Source organism: Limanda limanda, chromosome 19 (assembly GCF_963576545.1).
Source record: "Limanda limanda chromosome 19, fLimLim1.1, whole genome shotgun sequence".
Taxonomy (NCBI): Eukaryota; Metazoa; Chordata; class Actinopteri; order Pleuronectiformes; family Pleuronectidae; genus Limanda; species Limanda limanda.
In genome coordinates this window covers 20,209,638-20,228,572 of record NC_083654.1, presented here as the reverse complement: position 1 = coordinate 20,228,572, position 18,935 = coordinate 20,209,638, and the positions used below count along the sequence as shown (strand labels likewise).

The 18,935-nt window shown below is 45.1% G+C and overlaps 1 protein-coding gene across 2 annotated transcripts in view; it reads right to left on the bottom strand.

Annotated features, from left to right (window-relative positions):
• The window catches only part of macf1a (microtubule actin crosslinking factor 1a), a 134,101-nt gene that overhangs the window by 73,919 nt on the left and 41,247 nt on the right, over nt 1-18,935 (bottom strand). Inside the window, exons 30-51 of one of the 2 annotated variants that reach the window (XM_061092257.1) lie at nt 17,944-18,027; nt 17,659-17,766; nt 17,467-17,565; nt 17,233-17,355; nt 17,017-17,108; nt 16,602-16,737; nt 9,011-14,659; nt 8,752-8,907; nt 8,381-8,596; nt 8,089-8,262; nt 7,313-7,600; nt 5,513-5,662; nt 4,671-4,904; nt 4,402-4,581; nt 4,147-4,320; nt 3,881-4,048; nt 3,001-3,192; nt 2,743-2,916; nt 1,590-1,713; nt 1,317-1,516; nt 916-1,233; nt 84-250 (exon numbers count right to left, since the gene is read on the bottom strand). In XM_061092257.1, the coding sequence (XP_060948240.1) occupies nt 84-250; nt 916-1,233; nt 1,317-1,516; nt 1,590-1,713; nt 2,743-2,916; nt 3,001-3,192; nt 3,881-4,048; nt 4,147-4,320; nt 4,402-4,581; nt 4,671-4,904; nt 5,513-5,662; nt 7,313-7,600; nt 8,089-8,262; nt 8,381-8,596; nt 8,752-8,907; nt 9,011-14,659; nt 16,602-16,737; nt 17,017-17,108; nt 17,233-17,355; nt 17,467-17,565; nt 17,659-17,766; nt 17,944-18,027 (9,206 nt within the window). The remainder of the gene's footprint in view (nt 1-83; nt 251-915; nt 1,234-1,316; nt 1,517-1,589; nt 1,714-2,742; nt 2,917-3,000; nt 3,193-3,880; nt 4,049-4,146; nt 4,321-4,401; nt 4,582-4,670; nt 4,905-5,512; nt 5,663-7,312; nt 7,601-8,088; nt 8,263-8,380; nt 8,597-8,751; nt 8,908-9,010; nt 14,660-16,601; nt 16,738-17,016; nt 17,109-17,232; nt 17,356-17,466; nt 17,566-17,658; nt 17,767-17,943; nt 18,028-18,935) is intronic. The other variant, XM_061092256.1, reaches the window with a different exon arrangement.

Sequence of the window (18,935 nt, the reverse complement as noted above, 5' to 3'; positions counted from 1 at the left end):
AAACAAATCTGTTCACATCCACGGCAAATATATGAAAATTGCATTTCTAGCTGCACTTTTCAGAAGTTCCCAGTTGTTCTCACCTTTCGTTGACATTTGCTTCCAGATGTGTGAAGTCGTCGGACACGCCCCTCACGTTATCCAATAAGCCCTGAGAGTTGCTGAGAGTGTGTGACTGGCTGAGCTCGGAGCCGAGGCTGCAGAAGGACTTCAGCTGCCCGGCTTCCTGCTCCAGCTCCGACCTCACCTCCTGGGAAGAGATGCAGAGGACAAACAAGCTGATTATAGCTGAGTTAAACTTTAAGGAGTCATATCATAGTAAGGGAAATATAGTAGTTGACCATAATAATCATGTATTTCCCGTCTGTTTGATCATAATTGAATCTGTAGACACAGTAACCTGATTTTCTCTATGACAATGTAACCCTTATCATGCTGCCTCCTGAACTATTGAATGTGTATTCATCTGACTGTTCTCTTTGATCCTGCTGCTCTTCCTGTAGACACTGAATGTATATTGGCCTAACTGCTGTAGACCTGTAACCTAATTTCCTCTAGACAATGTATCTTTGATCATGTGTTTCCTGTTCCCACTAAATGCATATTGCCTTGATTGCCCTCGACTAGACATTGTTGTATTCGTGTGATCTAAGGATCTCAACCTTTGACTGTTTAACACACCCCCTCCAGTATGGGAGTGGTTAGCCAAATGTATAAAGACACTGAAGTGTTTTTATATCGGTGTGCATATTACAACTAACCCTGTGGTATGCACCATGCTCGAGCATTAAAGGTGACGATACTGTAAGAGTTTTTGAGACTCGTTTCTTCGTTGGTAGTGGGATTTTAGAAATTGCCACGACATATCATATAGCTCAAATTTGATTATTTGACTAATCTGACTCTTGTGCCGACCTCCACAGTTTGCCTGTAGTCGTCCACGCTGCGGTCGGGCTGGCCCACGGGGCTCAGGGCCTTCAGGCGGGTCTGGGTGAAGACGTGGAGGTCGGTCCCCAGCCGCTCGTAACTCTCCAGCCGGGGCAGCAGCGCTTTGAGCTCGGACTCCCTCTCCGCCTGGCTGGCCTGTGCTGCGGTGTAGCGCTGAGTCAGCTGGTCCAGAGATCCCTGGAGGCCTGAGGCCGTGGAAGCGTCGGAGCTCTGGAGCAGTTTGGAAATGGAGTCTCTTGTTGCCTCCACGCTGCCCTGCCTGGAGAGCAGCTCCTGCCTCAGTTTCTGAGGATGAGGAGAAGTTGGGATATTAAACAGGACCATTTCTAATAATAAACCCTTCAGCTTTCCTCTGGTAATAGTCCTACCTGGTTTTGGGTGAGGGCGTCTTGCAGAGCCTGTGCGGTGGGCTCCACTGGTCCCGGCTTCAGGACCAGTTGGTCCAGCCAGCTGAGCAGAGCCTTCAGACCCTCCTGGACGCTGACGGACTGGGCCACGGCCGTCTGAAGCTGCTTGGCCCGTTCAGAGACAGAAGAGGAGAGGGAGCCGAACCTCTTCTCCAAACCATCTGAGGAAGACAAGACAGTTACTCACAAACTCAGGGAAGAATAAGAGTGGAAGTGTCGGGCGGATTCATTTACCTGCGGCACAGAGGATGTCCACGGCTTTCAGGGAGGGAGATTCATCTGTGCTGACCAGATCTCGACCGGCTCTCTTCACCTTCTCCAGCTGCACCGAGCGCTCGGCCAGTTCATCCTGCAGCAGCTGAGGAAACCATCAAAATCAATTCATTTCTATTTAAATTCATTCATTCCAAAACTAAGAAAAAAAAAGTTAAATCAGTCCAGGTTCATACTTTTCATTTCAGCATTCCAACCTATTCTTCAGACTTTAATTACTTGATTGAATTGCACTGTGTACCTGTACAACACTCCGCTCCATATACACTTACTTCACATCATATGTGATATGTGTTAATATACACCATATTGATATTATATATCATTTTATACAATCTTTTGCACACTCTGTCTACATATTCTTACACTCATAGTATATTATATCTATTGTATAGTCAAATACTTATATTTATACCGCTACTATATATCATATCATATTATATCACACTCTCTGTATATTCTTTGTATATATAAGTCTATATACACATATTTATATATGTGTACATGTTATTATTATTATATTTACTATTATTATTATATATACTGTTGCTGCCATTATTACTATATACTGCTATTATATTGGTATAATTACTATCATATATAAATATATTATGTTATATTATATACTATATATACTGTACTATTTTTATATACTGTGTAACAATAACATTACCATCATATCATCAGTACTATTACCATCATCTTGCCACTGCACCTTATCTACCTATTTATCTTGTGTTTCTGTTTTTATTCTTTCTACCTCAATATTTTTTATTTTATTCTATTGTATTGTATTTTATTGTATTCAAAGATACCGGCTGCTATGACGACTTAATTTCCCTTTGGGGATGAATAAAGTAATCTATCTATCTATCTATCTATCTATCTATCTATCTATCTATCTATCTATCTATCTATCTATCTATCTATCTATCTATCTATCTATCTATCTATCTATCTATCTATCTATCTATCTATCTATCTATCTATCTATCTATCTATCTATCAAAACCTTCTGGTCAGGACATTAAGTCGCAGCTCGGATGGATGACAATAAACTTTTATTTCCTAACTTACTCTCATTCCTGTGGTATTTCCTTCTCACGTCTCTCACCTGTACTTGTCTCAGCGTGTTCTGCAGGTTCTGAGGGTCTTTGTCTCCGCCCGGCTTGGCGATGCTTTGGTTCTGTTCCTGAGTGCTGAGCCACGAGTGGAGGGAGACGACCTCGTCCTGGTGCTGCTGGTATCTCTCCAACAGGCCGGACAAGCGACCACCAAGATCTGACGACTGCACAGGCCAACAGAGAATCTGAATTAGTGATTCACCGAGCAAATATATGACTGTTTATGTTTTATTCCAAGTATCTCTCACCTTGGTGTGTAGGGTTGTGTATCTGTGGTTAGCATCGTGCAGCTTGTCGGTCACCAGCTGCTTGGTGCTGTCCAGAGCCGGATCGGAACCTCCAACTTGCTCCAGAGCCCCTTGGACAGAGTCTAGAACCTTCTGACCCGAGATGGAGACGAAGCGCAGATCCGCCTTGTGGCAAATCACATCCTCAGCAAGCTGGAAATACATCGAGTGGTCAGTGAAACCCTGGCAGGTAGGTCTGAGAGACAAATACTGTTTCAAGAAACAGCTAAAACTCGTATTTTTGTGCACGAATGAATGGAAACTGGTGACAAGCAGGTCCCGGGTTCAAATTCCAGGCTGGGCTGAGAAAAAATGGGTAAAAAAAACATAAGAAACTGCAAAAGTGATACCAAGGGCCTCCTCTTGAGAAACTCGACTTTCCCCAGATGTGAGGGATGTGAGTGTAAATCAGAGAAACTTCTGGGCTCAAGGTCGGATGGAAACCGAGCGTGGAAACTCAATCTTCCGTGGATAATTAAAGTAAAAGCACAGTTTCCTCAGAATGTGTTTTTTCTTGGCTCGGACGCAGTGGGTGATATTTCTCAGCCCATTGACTTCACTTCAAAGCAGTAAAAACATGAATACAACCCAGCTGAACAACGCCACCTACAGGCAACAAGCAACAACAGCAGGATTTACTGAAGGTTAAATATTTTTCTTGACTTTTGTATAGCTACAAGCTGATAAGAGATGAGAGTTTATACTGTTGAGTGAGATGTCCGTCCTTCAGATTACTTTCCTTGACTAACTTACTGAATCGTCATCTTCAGGCCTAAACTGCTGCTTTTGAGTTGCTTCACAACCTTTTTTGTAATTTGATATTGTCGTGTATTATGTGTACCTTTCTGTGCTCCTCCAGCCTGGCCTTCAGTCCCTGTGCGTCAGTTTCTCCTTCCCCCAGGGAACGGAGATCTTGCTCGCTCTGTTCCAACCAGGCACCAAGACCTCCATGTTCTTGGAGGAACTTCGTGAACTCGTCCTTCAGAGATTCAGACTTCCTCAGACGGTCCTGGAAGAAAGGATTGGAGTTAACTACGACCCTCTTCCATGACATCCTGTAGACGTGACCCCCCCCACACACACACACACACACACTGAGCTCAGTACCTGGCAGCTCTGCAGGCTGTCCTGGTGCTGGGCCTGCAGCTGGTCCAGGGCAGCTCGGAGACGCTGCTTCTCCTCGGGAGGAACCGTCGAGTCGGGCTGGTCCAGAAGAGACCGGGTTGCCTGGGTGATCTGAAGCAGCTGTGCCTGCTGGGACTGAAGCTGCTGAAGCTCCGCCTGGTAAAGAGATCAAAGGTTACTGGTTATAAACTGGTTAATGTTAGATGAGGAAAATGCACAAAGAGATGAGATCCTGACCTGCAGCATCTCAGTGTGTGACAGGACAGCGCCCTCTGGCTGTGAGAACGGTGCATCGACCACACTTTGATTCATCACAGACCCGGCTCCTCTTCTTCCCGGTTGGTTCAGTGATGACAAGTCTTTCAGCAGCGAGTCGATCTGACCTCGTGTCTCCTGGAGCTCCTCCTCCGCCTTCGCCTGGAGAAGAGGAGGAGAACAAATATTACGAATAAGCCCCTTGAGGAATAAAACCACATGTTCATCTAGAACCAGCCTCTTGTTCCCACCCGTTGTGTGTTCTGCTGGACGGTGGTGTTGATGGCCGTGTCCAGCTCGGACACCGACGTGTTGGTCGTGTCCCTCAGGGCGCTGTACTGCTCTTTCATTCTCGTTAGCGCCCCCTGGAGGTTCTGCCTCTCCTCTGGATTCAGAGTGTCTCCGCGTTCAGCCAGGAAATCCTCCACCGAGCGGATTGCCTCAGCGATGCCCTCTCCTCTCGTCTGGAGATCCTTCTGCACTTCCTGTGGAGACCGAAACGTCATGTATCTAAAGTACTACTTGATCTTCTATTTTGCCGTCACTAATTATGTTGTATTATATTATTTTCCGTCTTATTTGAATTTATATTGTATTTTTTGCTTGTTGGCTGTATAGATTAAGCTGTATTATCTGTTCCATGTTTGTGACTGTATTTTATTTTACTTATGTATATATATATTTATTTCATTTTTTGTTTTAATTTAATGAAGTTATGTTTTAATCATAACTTAGCAATTTTTGTGATATTTGTATTATTTACTGTCATTTTATACTGCCATATGTTCAGGTTCGGGAAGGTTTCTTTCATGTGTGTAAATTGATGTAAATGTATAAAACCAATAAATATATGTTTAAAAAAAAGATTAAGCTGTATAAATAGTAGTAGTATTGATTATGTCTTAAAGTATTACAAATGTTCATGGGTTTTACACATAGAGAATGAAAAGCTAAAAAGTCAATATTAGATTCATTCAATTATTATGAATAACTGAATCTACATGCACATATAAACACATAGATTCATTAATTCATCTGCATGTGTTTCTGTTTGGTTTGAGGCCTTTAAATTGAAATGATAACTAAATCATACCTTTAGCTTTTTCTGCTTCTCCTGCAGCACGTTCACGTCACCTGACTCCGCCCCTGCGTTCTGACTGGCCAGCGAACTGGCAGCTCCGGCCAACCACATGCTGAGACCTTCCAGTTTCTGGGAGCATTCGGTTTTCTGCTGCTGGACCACCTGAGAGGAACCAGAAGGAAACGTGAAGCAGGAAAAGTGGGAGGAGACAAGACGCTGATGAAAAATCCATCATGAACAACTGAGCACAGCTTCCAGCAAACAACCAGTTTTTGTACGTTTCAGAATAGGAGCAAACTAAATGTACATTTTCCCTTAATTCACTTCTTGAGTAGTGCACACTTTGCCAAGCTTTGAGCAGATTGTGTCCAGAGTTCACACGTAACACACACACACACACACACACAGGCAGACAGAGACACACATACTGTAAAATGTCTTCACACGTTGGTCAAGCAACAACAAACACAACAGAGAGAAATCAAACAAGTAGAGTTTTATTTGCGGTTTTTCCTCCTTCCTCTGTTTTCAGCTGAGACAAGAGGAAAAAAACGATCAAGCTCTGTAACTCAAGCGGTCAGATGTCTAAGCCGTTACCGCCGGGACACAAGCGATTTCCTTCAGTGGCAATCTGGAAGAGCAAGGCAAACAGGTTAATGACCCACAGGTTGTAGAGACATGCAGAGGAGCAACACGCTGGCATTAGAAGTCTGTGGTGAGAGTGAGGAAGGTGATCCTGCAGCCGTGGGTTTCTACCAGAGTCTGAGATGATGAGGAGTTTTAAGTTGATGTGAAATGGGACTAGGGTTGCAAAGGGGCGGAAAGTTTCCACGGGAATATTAAGCTCGGGAATTTTGAAAAAAAAAACAACTATGCAAATTAGACGCTGAGCAATAAAAACATCATTCAAAACTCTATTTTAAAGATGTATGGAACGTTGAGTTTCAACCCTCCACTGTGCATTCTTCCATCACATGCACAGATAACTCCCAGCATGCTTCACTCTACAGCAGGGCTATTGAGGCCTGCTGTAGAGTGCAGGACTAGTCAGGTAAGTTTCAATGATATCACTGGGGAAAATATATTAGCATGCTGATTGAGGATTGTTCATCTGTTCATCTAGCCTATTTCCATTCATTTATCCATCAATTGTAAAATATGTTTACAGACGATTCCAATTGTTTGGAACTATTTATATCTCTAGCATTGCATTAGTGTTTTTTTACAAACTTTTTTCTCATCTTATTCTACAGAACAATGCCACGTGCACTATCTCATGTGTGGAGACATTTCACCCCATCCAATGTAGAAGGAAAGGCTGTGTACATTTGCAAATACTGTGCAAAGACCTATGTTAAGAATGACACAACGATGCAGAAGCATATAGTCAAGTGCCCAAAGTTTCCTCAGGGCTCAAATCAGCCTATGACACAACAAAATGTTTATATTTATGTCTGTATATGACAAGGTAAATACAGTTAGTATAAATTACCCACAACATTTCCGTTAATTCCCGTTAATTCCCGTTCATTCCCGTATATTCCCGTTAATTCCCATGGAAAGTTTCCAACTTTGAATATTCCCGGAATTTTGCAACCCTAAATGGGACTAAAGGTTAAACTGTGATGGAGGTTAACTGGTTTACATACGTTAGGGATGATTTTTAAAACAGTCGATCTTGTTGAACAAAGCAAAGCACAAGTCAACAGCATCACAAATAAAAAGCTGTGAGCTACACTTCATGAGCAGCTGTACTGGTGAGGAACAGCCGAGCATTTCAAACCAGTTCCACTCAACGGTCGTTTTCCAAACCTCTCTCTCCCTTGCACTCTGCCTCTCTCTCTCCTCCTCTTCTTCCTTCACCCTCTTCCTGCGCTGCCACTCCTCCTCCCTCTCTCTCTGGGCGGACAGAGCGTCGGCCCAGGCCTGAGCTCGGCCCGACGCTCGGTGGAAGCTGCTCTGGAGCTGCTGCAGCTTCCCCAGCAGCTCTCTGCTCTGCTCGGGCGCCAGGTCCTGAGCTCGCTCCGAGATGAACACCTGGATCTCAAAGGCCATGTTGTTGACCTCGTTGGAGCGAGACATCAGAGAGGACTGCAGCTCCTTCATGAAGAGACAGAACAGGGACACGATGTTATTACACTAAAGATTACAGAGTAGAGCAAAGAGAAACCTCAAGAATGAAAAAGCATCTTTCCAACAGAACACTTTATAGAAGATTTAAACCGGAGTATTACAACAACAAGGGGCTATGATCCTTGTTTCTTTAGTCCTACAAAATAGTCTTGTAAGTAAAGAGTAGTATGAGGGCAAGCAATGATAAAATAAAATAATAATATTAGTTGAAACGTTAATGAATAATCTTAAAATTTCGGTTAAAGTTGAACTGTTAAGATTCTATCAAACTTCTTGTCCTGTCTCTTCTTTAACTTCTACTTCATTCTCGAAAGGCAGAAAAGCTATTCTCTATAATCTTTTTTATTCTTTTGCCTTGACCATAATACAAAAAAATGTTGTATCATGCTACAGTTTTATACATCTCTTCTAGAGGTATCACTATATATTATAAAGTTAGCTTCAGACACACTTGCCTTGCAAAGATGCAGCTGCTGTGTGAGCTGATCACAATTGTCCTCCTTCTCTGATTTCTCCATTTTTTCCATTCCTGCAATTCCTCCGTCCGTCTGAGCCTCGGCCTCCTTCAACCAGGAGAGCAGACGCTCCACTTGTCCTCCGAGAGACATCTTCTCAGCGTTCACCGCCTCCTGAGAGGAAGTTCAGAGGGATCAGTGTGGAAGCTTCGTCTCAATCTCAACCCGGAGGAAACAGACGAAGGATATCAACAATCAGATCGAGAGGCGACAGCGACTCTGCTTCTTTTACCTTGTGAGAGTCTCTGTGGTCTCGCAGGCTTTTCAAGATGCCACCAGAGAGCGACCGAGCTGCCTCGTACCCTCGAGCCAGGCAGCGCCCGTCCTTCTTCAGAGCCAGGAGCAGCTGCGGAGGAACGTCCTGAGGTCGCGGCTCCAGCAGCAGCTCGGCCGCCTCCACCTCCTTCGCGACCTCCGTCTCCAGGTCGCGCAGCTCAAGGTCCAGAGTCTACGAGACGGATCAGGAAAAATAAACAAACGTTTTCTTGATACTGCTTAGTGAAGAGACTAATCCTTAAATCAGCTTTCAATGGAAACTACAGGAAAACAGAATGTGTACAAACACAATGAGGCTCTGTTGGATAAATAAACATATTGCTCCACCTCCGTCTGCCTGATGGTGTCGTCCAGAGCGATGAGGCTCCGCCCCACAGACTGCTGATGCTGCTGTTTGAGTCGGACCTCCACGTGTCGCACCATCGAGACCAGGGCCACGATTCGCTGGTCCTGCTCCAAACATTCCTGACGCTTTAGTGATGACTGGGGGAGAAACACACAATCAGTTTGCAATCATTTAAAAATCTGTCTCTGAATGGATGTTTCATTTAAACAGACATATGAGAACTGCTGTATGTTGTCTCACCTTGCCAGTGACTGGCGTCCGCTCTCTGTTTGACTCGGTCCTTCGTCTCTCTCTGACCTCCTCCTCCTCCTCTTCCTCTCCCCAGCTCTCAGTGGTTGTATCAGACTCAGTGACTCCAGCTGATTCAGACTCTGTTGACGTTTCCTCTGAGAGCAAAGCTGCAGAATCTGGAGACTCCACATGTGGCTCTTGCTCTTTTAAGACCACAGCAACTTTCTTCTTTTTGCCCTTTCCAGCTGTTTTGACTTGTGCGACACGCTGAGCTGTCGGTTGTTTGTCTTGTTCGCCTGCGACAGCTTTGATGGATTTACCTTCACTTGTGGTTCCTGAACGAGATTGTTCTTTCTCGATAGACGCGACCTCTGCAGCTCGTGTGTGTTCCTCAACGTGAGAACTGGGTTCTTCAGACTCATGTGAACTGTGTTGACTTGTCTCAGCTTCTTTATCAGTGATTCCAGAGATCTCAGGTTTGATTGTTGTATCACCAGCTGAAGGTTCCTTAGTCAAAGCTGAGCCATCTACATTTGGTTTGGTAGATTTTGTTGCAGTCGCCTCAGAATCCTCTTTCTCAGCATCAGGCTCAGCTTTGTCCGACACATTTGAACTCTTGAACTTCTTGTTCTTCTTGCTTCGTTTGCTTTTCTGAATTTCTTTAGGCTTCACGAACGTTGACACCTCGATGTCTTCCTTTCCAGAACTGATCTTTCCTCTCTCTTGCGGCTGAGCCTCCAACAGTTTGGTTTCCATTCCCTCGTTAGCGGAAAGTTCCTCCACACACAAATCTTCTTTGACCTTTATCACTTTCGATTTGTCTTCTCGGACGCTCGTCTCTTCCTCGTTGTCTTTTAACGAACCGTTCAGCCTCTGGACTTCTCCGAAATCTTGACTCTCTGATCCTTTCTTAGCTGGCAGAGTTGTTGCCTTCACTTCTGTTGCAGTCGTGTCTTGAATCTCCTTCTTCTCCACCTCTTTCCTCAGCGCCTGCAGCTCCTCAGCAGCCTGTTTCTCACTCACTCCCTTTTCAAACACTTTTTTCAGGATGCTCTCTTTGGCTTTCAGAATCAAAGCGGCTTTCTCGTTTTCCGGTAAAGCCGATTTCAGAGGCAGCTCTTTCTCCTTCGCTCTCTCTCGTTCTGGTTCCTGAGAGACGGATGCCTTCTCTCCGACTTCTCTCTCCTGCTCTCTTTTCATCTTCTCTCTCTTATCACACTCTTCTACATCCTTAGAAATCATCATTTTCTTTTCACCCTTTTCTGTCTCTATAATTTGATCAGTGACTGGAACTGGTTCTTGTCTCTGTTTCATCAAATCAGTTTCATGTTCAATTTTCGTATCAGTCTCGGCTTCACGCTCTCTAATGGAAGCTGCTCGACCATGAATTTTCAATTTCTCACTTTTGTCTGGTGATGGAATATAATCTGTGACTGGATCCGCAGCCTCAGGCCGTCCTTTAATTTCTTCCTCTGCTCGGTCGATGTCTGATCGCTGTTTAATCTCTGCAGGTTGTGTTTCACTTTCTGCTTCTTTACCCTTTCCCTTGTTTTTATTCCTCCTCTTTTTCTTGCCTTTGCTTTCTGTATCTTTAACTGGAGACGTCACCATCTGGCCTGATTGCTCGGAATTGATCTCACTCTTTAAAGGTTTCTCTCCTTCCACAACTTTACCATCATCCCTCTGTTCCGTCACATCATTCTTTCTATATTCCTCCTCTTTCATTTTAGACACCTCAGTATTGTCTTTTCTTTCTTTCTTATCTCTAATCTCTGCTTCCACAGGACCTGTCAGTTTTACTTCAGAAACCCGATGAACCTCTGACGTCTCATCACTGGGTCGACTCTCTCTCTCCCCAACTAACACAGGTTCCCTGTCTGACTTCAAAATGGCAGCTCCCTCTCTCACCTCTTCCTGGGAATCTTTGCCAATATCACAGACACTTACCTTACCCTCACTTATCTGCACTTTCTCATCAGGCTCCTGTTTAGGACGCCTCTGTATTCTGTCTCTCTGTGGTACCATCTCTCCGATGGCCTGCTGAATCCTTTTCTCAACATTAGCTGCAAAATCACACAAGAGGTCCATGGACTGGTCGGACTCCATTGAAGACTCTCCTGTTGACATCGGCACCTCTGCTTTGTCCTCGTCCACGTCGTAGTACGGTGACTTGTCTGATACTAAAGACACAACCATCTTTTCACCTTCCTGTGTGACTCCTGAACCTTCCTCTGAGTTCCCATCTGACCAGTTTGCTGGACTGCTCGACACTGACATCCTAATAGCAGGGCTGTATGTGCTGCTCAATGAGGCCACAGGTGTGGAACTACCTTCATCACCCTCAATCTTTGCAGAAGCCACTTTGTTCTGAATCTCAGCAGCCGTGTAGCTGGAGATCAGTCCGACTGCAACAGCGTCACAGAGACTAGAAACCCGTTGTCCAGTAGAGGGATCGACTAAGCCTCCTTTAGACATTTGGTTGGAGGCTATTACTTTGACCATATCCTCTCCGATTAGACCTCTTTTACAGGCTTCAGAGAGAGGGAGCCTTTCCCCGGTCTTTATATCAACTATCCCTCCACTGTCGGCCTGGCTCTGGAGAAGCCTCAGCGCTGGAACTGGGTCAACTTGCTTCGACTGAATTGCCTCAGAAAGTGTCAAACTGTCTCCGGTTTGCTCGTTCTGAATCCCTCTGAATGGCTTCACCTCTAAGAAACGTTTGCCTGTGTCAATATCGATCCTGCCCTGGTTAACAAGTTCTGAGTAAGGCACAATTCGAGCAGTTTGAGGATCCAGAGCTCCGTGTGTCACTGTGGGAGAAGCCATGGCTTCACTGGCCATGTTCTCATCCAGGAGACCTTTAGAAACAGCCTCCGTCAATGTCAGTCTACGTCCAGATTCAGGGTCTAAAACAGCTCCTGTCGATGCCTGGAGGACGACAGCATCTGGGTGAGATGAGGGGCTGACCTTGCCCTGGTAGACCCACTCCAGGTCCTCCAGGCCAGGAGCAATAGACCGATCCACTAATCCTCTATCAACAGCATCAGAGACAGAAAGCCTCATACCTGAAGCATGGTGGATGACACCCCCCTCCGCCACTTGCCTCGCCAACACATGATAAGCCTCTTCTGACTTAATCAACCCTTTTTGAATTGCTCGCTCCAGAGAAACTGGAGACTTCGACTCTGGGTCAATGACACCTTCCATCTGTAGCTGTAAACTGGCTTTTCTGAGGGCGGTTGTTAAATCTGTGTCTTTCCCTTTGTACGACTTCTCTAGAGCCACCAGCTCTTCTCTTTGACCCTCCTCAATCAGTCCCAGGTTTGCTGCCAGAGTGACAGAGACTTTCTTATCCCGGCGGAGGTCTACAATTCCCCCAGAAGCCACCTGGGCTTCCAGGAGTCTATCAGCAGTGTCGGGGTCGATCAAGCCTTCTCGAGCTGCGTCCCTCACACCACAGATCTGCCCTTTCTCTGCGTCCACAATCCCTGCCAGGGTTTTATCTGACTGCAGGACACTCCACATCAGATCTTCATCTAGCAAACCCTCCTGCATGACGTCCTCCATGCTCAGGGACTCACCACTGCTGGCATCTAGGAAACCCCCGAACAGACCTGCCTGAGCCATTAGTTTAACTGCAGTGTGGCCGGGGAGGACGCCCTGGGCTACTGCCTCATCAGGAAGCAGCTTCTCCCCTTCTTCTGTCATCACACCACCCTGTTTCAGCTCCAGGACCAACCTTGACAACTCAGCATTTTCTGCTTCCATCTCCCCTGCAGCTACAACCTCAGCTTTAACACTCCTGGGATCTGTCTCTTCTACAGGGTTTATATCTTTCCCACCTACAGATTGTTTTAAATGAGCGTATTCACTTGTTTCTGCTTCCAGTGGGATGGGTTCTACCAGACTAATCCTATCTCTGGGTTTGGACTCGGTATCTACCAGCTCCTCTGGGCTTTTAGCTACAGCCATTAAACTTTGAACGTGGGTCTTTTCTTTCTTCTTAGCTCTTACTTTTGCATTTTTATCAACCTTGATTCCTTCTTTTGTTGTTAAATCCCTCTCTAACATTATCAAGGATGGTTTCTGCAACACTTCTCCATCGTACCTTTCCTTTAGACTACTTGTACCACTCACTTCCACTCTCACCATTTGCAACTTCCCCTGCTTATCTGGACCAAAAGTGCTTCCGGTCTCAGCTTGACTAACAAAAGCAGAGTCTCCAGGAACCAGTTGAGCAGCTTCGACCAACTCCACCAGCTCAGGGTCGAGCAGCACCAGTCGTTTTCCAGAATGAGCATCCACATAGCTGTGAGTCATGAGGTGGAACAGCAGCTTGTGTTTGGCTTGTTCTTCAGGATCCGTTCCACTTGTTGGTGAAGCATCACACAACAAGTCTGCAGGAGCTGGAGAAGATAGAGGTGAAGAGGAACTGGTGGAGGAACCCCAGCTCGAGCGGTTCAGAGATGGTGTGCCAGACTGATTCATGTTGACAAGAACATCTGGGATGTGGGTGTCTTTGAGGAAACCGACGACGCTGGGCTCAAGGGACGAAGCAGGATGGTTTAAGGGCAACACCTGGAGACCTTCAGGTTTGTACAGACCCCCAATGGCATGGCGCTGTGCGAGGATATTTCTTGCTAGTTCTTCTGAGATCACTCCTTGTTGAAGAGCCTCAGCAATGGGCAGAAGTTCTCCAGATTCAGGCCACAGTAGACCCCTGAAAGCCCCAAGAGACTCGAGGACCAGCAGAGCCAAACGAGAGGAGAGAAGGTCTCGGTGAATAGCTTCTCCCAAATCCAGGCGTTCTTTGCTGAGAGGATCTATAATTCCCCCAGTTTGCAGCTGACGTGCTAACATTGCACAGGCTAGATCCTGATCCATCAGCCCGAGACGAACAGCCTCGTTAATGGTCAGTCGATGGCCCGAGCGTGGGTCGGCTACACCGCCGGCAAAGAGCTGAGCCTCAAGCAGCCGAACAGTGACTTTGGGATCGATCAGACCTTCCTGGACGGCACGGAAGATGCCGACTTTCCTCCCGGAGCGGAGGCAGACCGTCCCTCCGGGCTGTGGTTTGACCGGGAGGAGGAGGAGGCCGGAGTCGTCGTCGAACACACAGCGCTCCTGCAGATCACACAGGTGAATCTGTTCAGCCGTGTTTGGATCGATCAGCTCTCGGTGCTGAAGCCTTGACTGAAGTTCGGTGACAGTTCTGGGAGTGAGAAGTCTCATGTCCTCTGCTTGCTCCAGAGTTATCAGTTTTCCTGTGGAGACTCTCAGGCCTCCGGTGCTCAACTGGAGTTCCAGAATGCGGAGTCCCACCTCCTCCTGGATGAGCCCGACCTCCATCGCAGCAGCTACCGGCAGTGCAACTGGTCGCTGGTCGGCTTCAGATTCAGTGTTTCCCACCAGAATCAAGGCGTTCTCCAGCTCAGACAGCGACTCCTTGGTGCGGGCGTCGATGAGGCCTTGAGCTTGACCTTGTTCCAGTGTGAGACTCCGGGGGGAGTCGGGCTGGACGAGCCCCCCCAGGACGAGCTGGGCCTCCAGGAGCACGTGGCAGGTGTCCTGGTCAATGAGACCACGCTGAGAGGCTGGGAACACTGGGAATGTTTCCACTGTTCCCAGGTCGATCACTCCAGCGATGGCAACTTGGTTCTACATTAAGAAAGAAAACATCTAATTAAGATTCACTCATGATGCGGTTGGTACTAAATGTATTATGTTATTCTTTCATGTAACAATATTATTCTATTCACAGATTCAGAAATAGAAGAAAACGATCATGATACAATATTTAGGATTACATTTGTCCATTTAATACTTCCATACTTACCACTGCTATTTTAAAACAAGGTCTAAGCATGCAACAGAGCAACCAGGAACTGAAAATGCACAAGGAAGCTCTTAAGGAAAGCAAACATGTAAAAGAACACAAGAGGTATTCAGAAGAGAATAAAACACATGATTTTTTGCAGGCAACAGTAATAGAGAATGCGAGCGCTACTCACCGTCCGGGCTGTTTCCACGGCAACACACTAAAGGGGCCGGCTTAGCGAGGCGCGACAGGTGAGAAGCTGGTTGTTAGCATTCTGCATGCCTCTCTTCATTCTGACTCCTAACTCTGCACTGACACTACACACGCCCTCTGACCTCTGACCTCTGACTGTGACCTGGACAAGGCTCAGGAAACTAAAACTACCATTTCATTCTTGGGTCTACAACTTTAGTATTCAATTAATATATCATCATATATCAAAATATGTGCGTATCATTGGAAAGGTATTTTGATAGTATTGAATAGTGATTGATTCCCACTAACTGACTGAACACTAAACTGATCTCATTCCTTAGTGCGTCTACTAATCCCCTGTTTTATGTTTTCCATCTCTCGCTCTGATCCTCGGCTCAGAACTGGGATGTCCACAATTCTCCTTTGGCAGCTGTTAGTGGTTTTTGAGCAAAACGCTGGTTTGAGATGTCACACATTAATAGAATGCATTAGAAAAAACACAAACAATATCATTCGCACACACACGCACACACTCCTGTGATCTGGACACAACATGCTCAAATGGTGAAGTGAGTTTTTGTTGCATAGCTGGCCTCTGGTGCACTGATACTGAGACTCGATAAAAACATCTACGCTTCAGTGAGAACTTTTAAAATCACATGTAAATTCTTTGTAAAAAACATTCACATAGGAACCAATTATCACGCTGCAGCTGTTGAAACATAAGAATTATTATAACTCTCAGACACTCGACTCCTCTCGGACAAAAGAACGATGATTCTACATGAGAACTGACTGTGTGTGGACGTATGGAGAGACAAATAAATACTGAAATGAAATATGTGGACTTTATGCGGTGGCATTACTTCACCACCACATAAAAAAAGAAACATGATTCTACTGTTTCTACAGAGATGAAAGTCACATGAAGCTATTTACTGGTTTCTACCGATGAATCTACGACCGACTGCTCGCATGACTCGGGCAGAGCTGCTGCTGCTGCACCACTGAGGCCATGTGTTAACCAGGTTAGCAGTTCAGCAGATGTGTTTTTCTGATGATGATGATGATGATGATGATTGGGAAAAACCAGTGTGATGACAGTTAATGACATGACTGCAGGAGCCCAGTGAGAGAGTGGAACATGCTGAGGCCCAGTTCAGACTGTGACTTTTTCAGTGAATTCTTCTCATGCAAACATTTACACTCAAAGTGTGTCGAATTATGATTTGTAATTTATTTTCTTAACGAAGCAAGTATGACAAATAAAAGAGCACACGTCTGAACGGGGTCTGTGATGTTTGTTAAACCGAGTCGATGGGTGAGATCCATCAAAAGTGGTGATGTTTGTCAAAAATGCTTTGTGAACACACAACATGCCGTATAACACACACACACACACACTTTAGCTGGCCCACACACGCAAACTCACACTTAGCTTGCAAGCGTATTCACTCAAAACAACCTTTTACAAAAGAACCTTTAAAATGACACTTTGTGAAGCTTGAAAATGACGAAAAATAAACCATTTTCTGTACATGTGTGGAAACCCGTCTCCATCTCAGTCCATCCCTCCGACCTATATACCTTTCTCTCCTCCTCTTTGGCCAGTTGCTGCTCCAGCTGCTGCAGCTGTTGGGTGGAGCTGTCACACATCTGGTTGTAGGTGGACTTGAGCTGGTCCAGCTGAGCCTCCACCTGAGAGCGCTCCCCTGGGGACAACCTGCAGAGGACACAGGGGAGGAGATAGTGAGAGACAGTTCCCTTGGTGGTCTTCACCTTCCCTTGAGGTTTTAATACATATTTCCAAACCTGGTATGAACATTAACCTCTGAATTATTTGTTTCTATCCATAATTTATATTTTCAACAGCCACTTGAGCTTGTGCTGCTTGTGTAGGTTGATAGAATCCACGTGTGTTTCTCAGAATTGGTTTGTAGAACACGGGTAAAGTTGTGTGTAGTGTCACACGTGTGTGTCCATACGTGTGATCTGAACTTACTTGCTGGCTTGTTTTGATAAGAGGAAGACCTCCGTGCTCCTGATGGCTTCAGCCACCTCGTCCTTCTTGGCCGCCAGCTGTTCACTGATGGACTTTACACAGAGCAACAATATGCTCGTTAGCACCAAAATCTCTTTTAACATTCTCACAAAACAGTATTTAAAATGTTTGCTCAGATCTTCAGGGGCTTAAAGTTGAATTAAACTTCTGTTCTACCTGTTGAGCTGCGAGTGATGACTCAGCGTTGGGGCCTCCAGTCCGTCCCTGGAGACCTTTGACCCAGCCCAGCAGATCTGAGACCTGTCCCACCCGGGCCTGCTTCTCCTCCTCCACCTCTTTCTGCACAGATCAGAGTGTAGACACATCTTCAACATCACTACAGCTCCAGTACAACAGGAGAAGGACTCAGAGGAAGTAATAACCGTGTTTCACAGTGAAGCAAACTCCCACCTCTTCTTCTTCTAGTCGTCTCAGTGCATCACTGATGTACTTCACGTGTTGGGTCGTCAAGGTGACCAAGGCCGTGTAGCGTGTGCTTAAATCCATGAACTGCAGAGATGAGACATAGATTCATATAAGTTACAACACTCTGGGTTATTATGGATATTGGTGGAATCACTGAAGTGTAGTTTTTATCATTACCTCCTGAGTGATGGCGTCAGATGAAGAATGCATCCTCCTCCTCTTCACGGGCGACTTGTGTGTCGACTCTACGAAAGCTCTGTACGTCATCAGCTGCAGCTCATAGTCCTGCAACAAACAGCCATGATGGAGTGGGTGAGTAAAACATGTGGCTGAGCAATCAGAATACTCCAGAGACAACATGTCTACAGCGTTAAATCAGTTTCCAGAAACTTTAAATGCATTTACATGTATTTTTACTCAAGATGACAAATGTATAAACATACTTCTGAGGCAGTCTCTTACCTTCACCGAGGTGCAGTACTGTTTGGAGTGAGTCTGACACTCATCTAGTTTGGTCTGGTTCTGTTCAATCTCAGCTACTAATGCCTGAAAAAACAACAAGCCAAAAAATATTATAAATCATTTATTTAGTCAGTCAGATGTGATGTGTAGGTTCCATTTAACAAATGTCTTTATTACAAACAGACTGAATCATCATGTAGAATCGATCCAGAGCATTTTATTATTCAGGAGTAGGGTTGCAAAGGGGAGGAAAGTTTCCGGTAAATTTCCAGAAACTTTCCATATAAGTTTAGCTCGGGAATTTTGGGAATTTGAAAAAAATAAATAAATACGCAAATTAAATGCTGAGCAATAAAAACATCATTCAAAACTCTATTTTAAAGATGTATGGAACGTTGAGTTTCAAGCCTCCACTGTGCATTCTTCCATCACATGCACAGATAACTCCCAGCATCCTTCACTCTACAGCAGGGCTATTGAGGCCTGCTGTAGAGTGCAGGACTAGTCAGGTAAGTTTCCATGATATTACTGGGAAAAATAAATTAGCATGCTGATACATGTTTACAGACGATTCCAATTGTTTGTCTAACTATTTATATCTCTGGCATTGCATTAGTGTTTTTTTACAAACTTTTTTCTCATCTTATTCTACAGAACAATGCCACGTGCACTTCTCATGTGTGGAGACATTTCACCTCATCCAATGTAGAAGGAAAGGCTGTGTACATTTGCAAATACTGTGCAAAGACCTATGTTAAGAATGACACAACGATGCAGAAGCATATAGTCAAGTGCCCAAAGTTTCCTCAGGGCTCAAATCAGCCTATGACAAAACAAAATGTTCATATTTATGTCTGTATATGACAAGTTAAATACAGTTAGTATAAATTACCCACAACATTTCCAGTTTATTCCCGTTAATTCCCGTATATTCCCGTTAATTCCCATGGAAAGTTTCCAACTTTTAATTATCCTGGAATTTTGCAACCCTA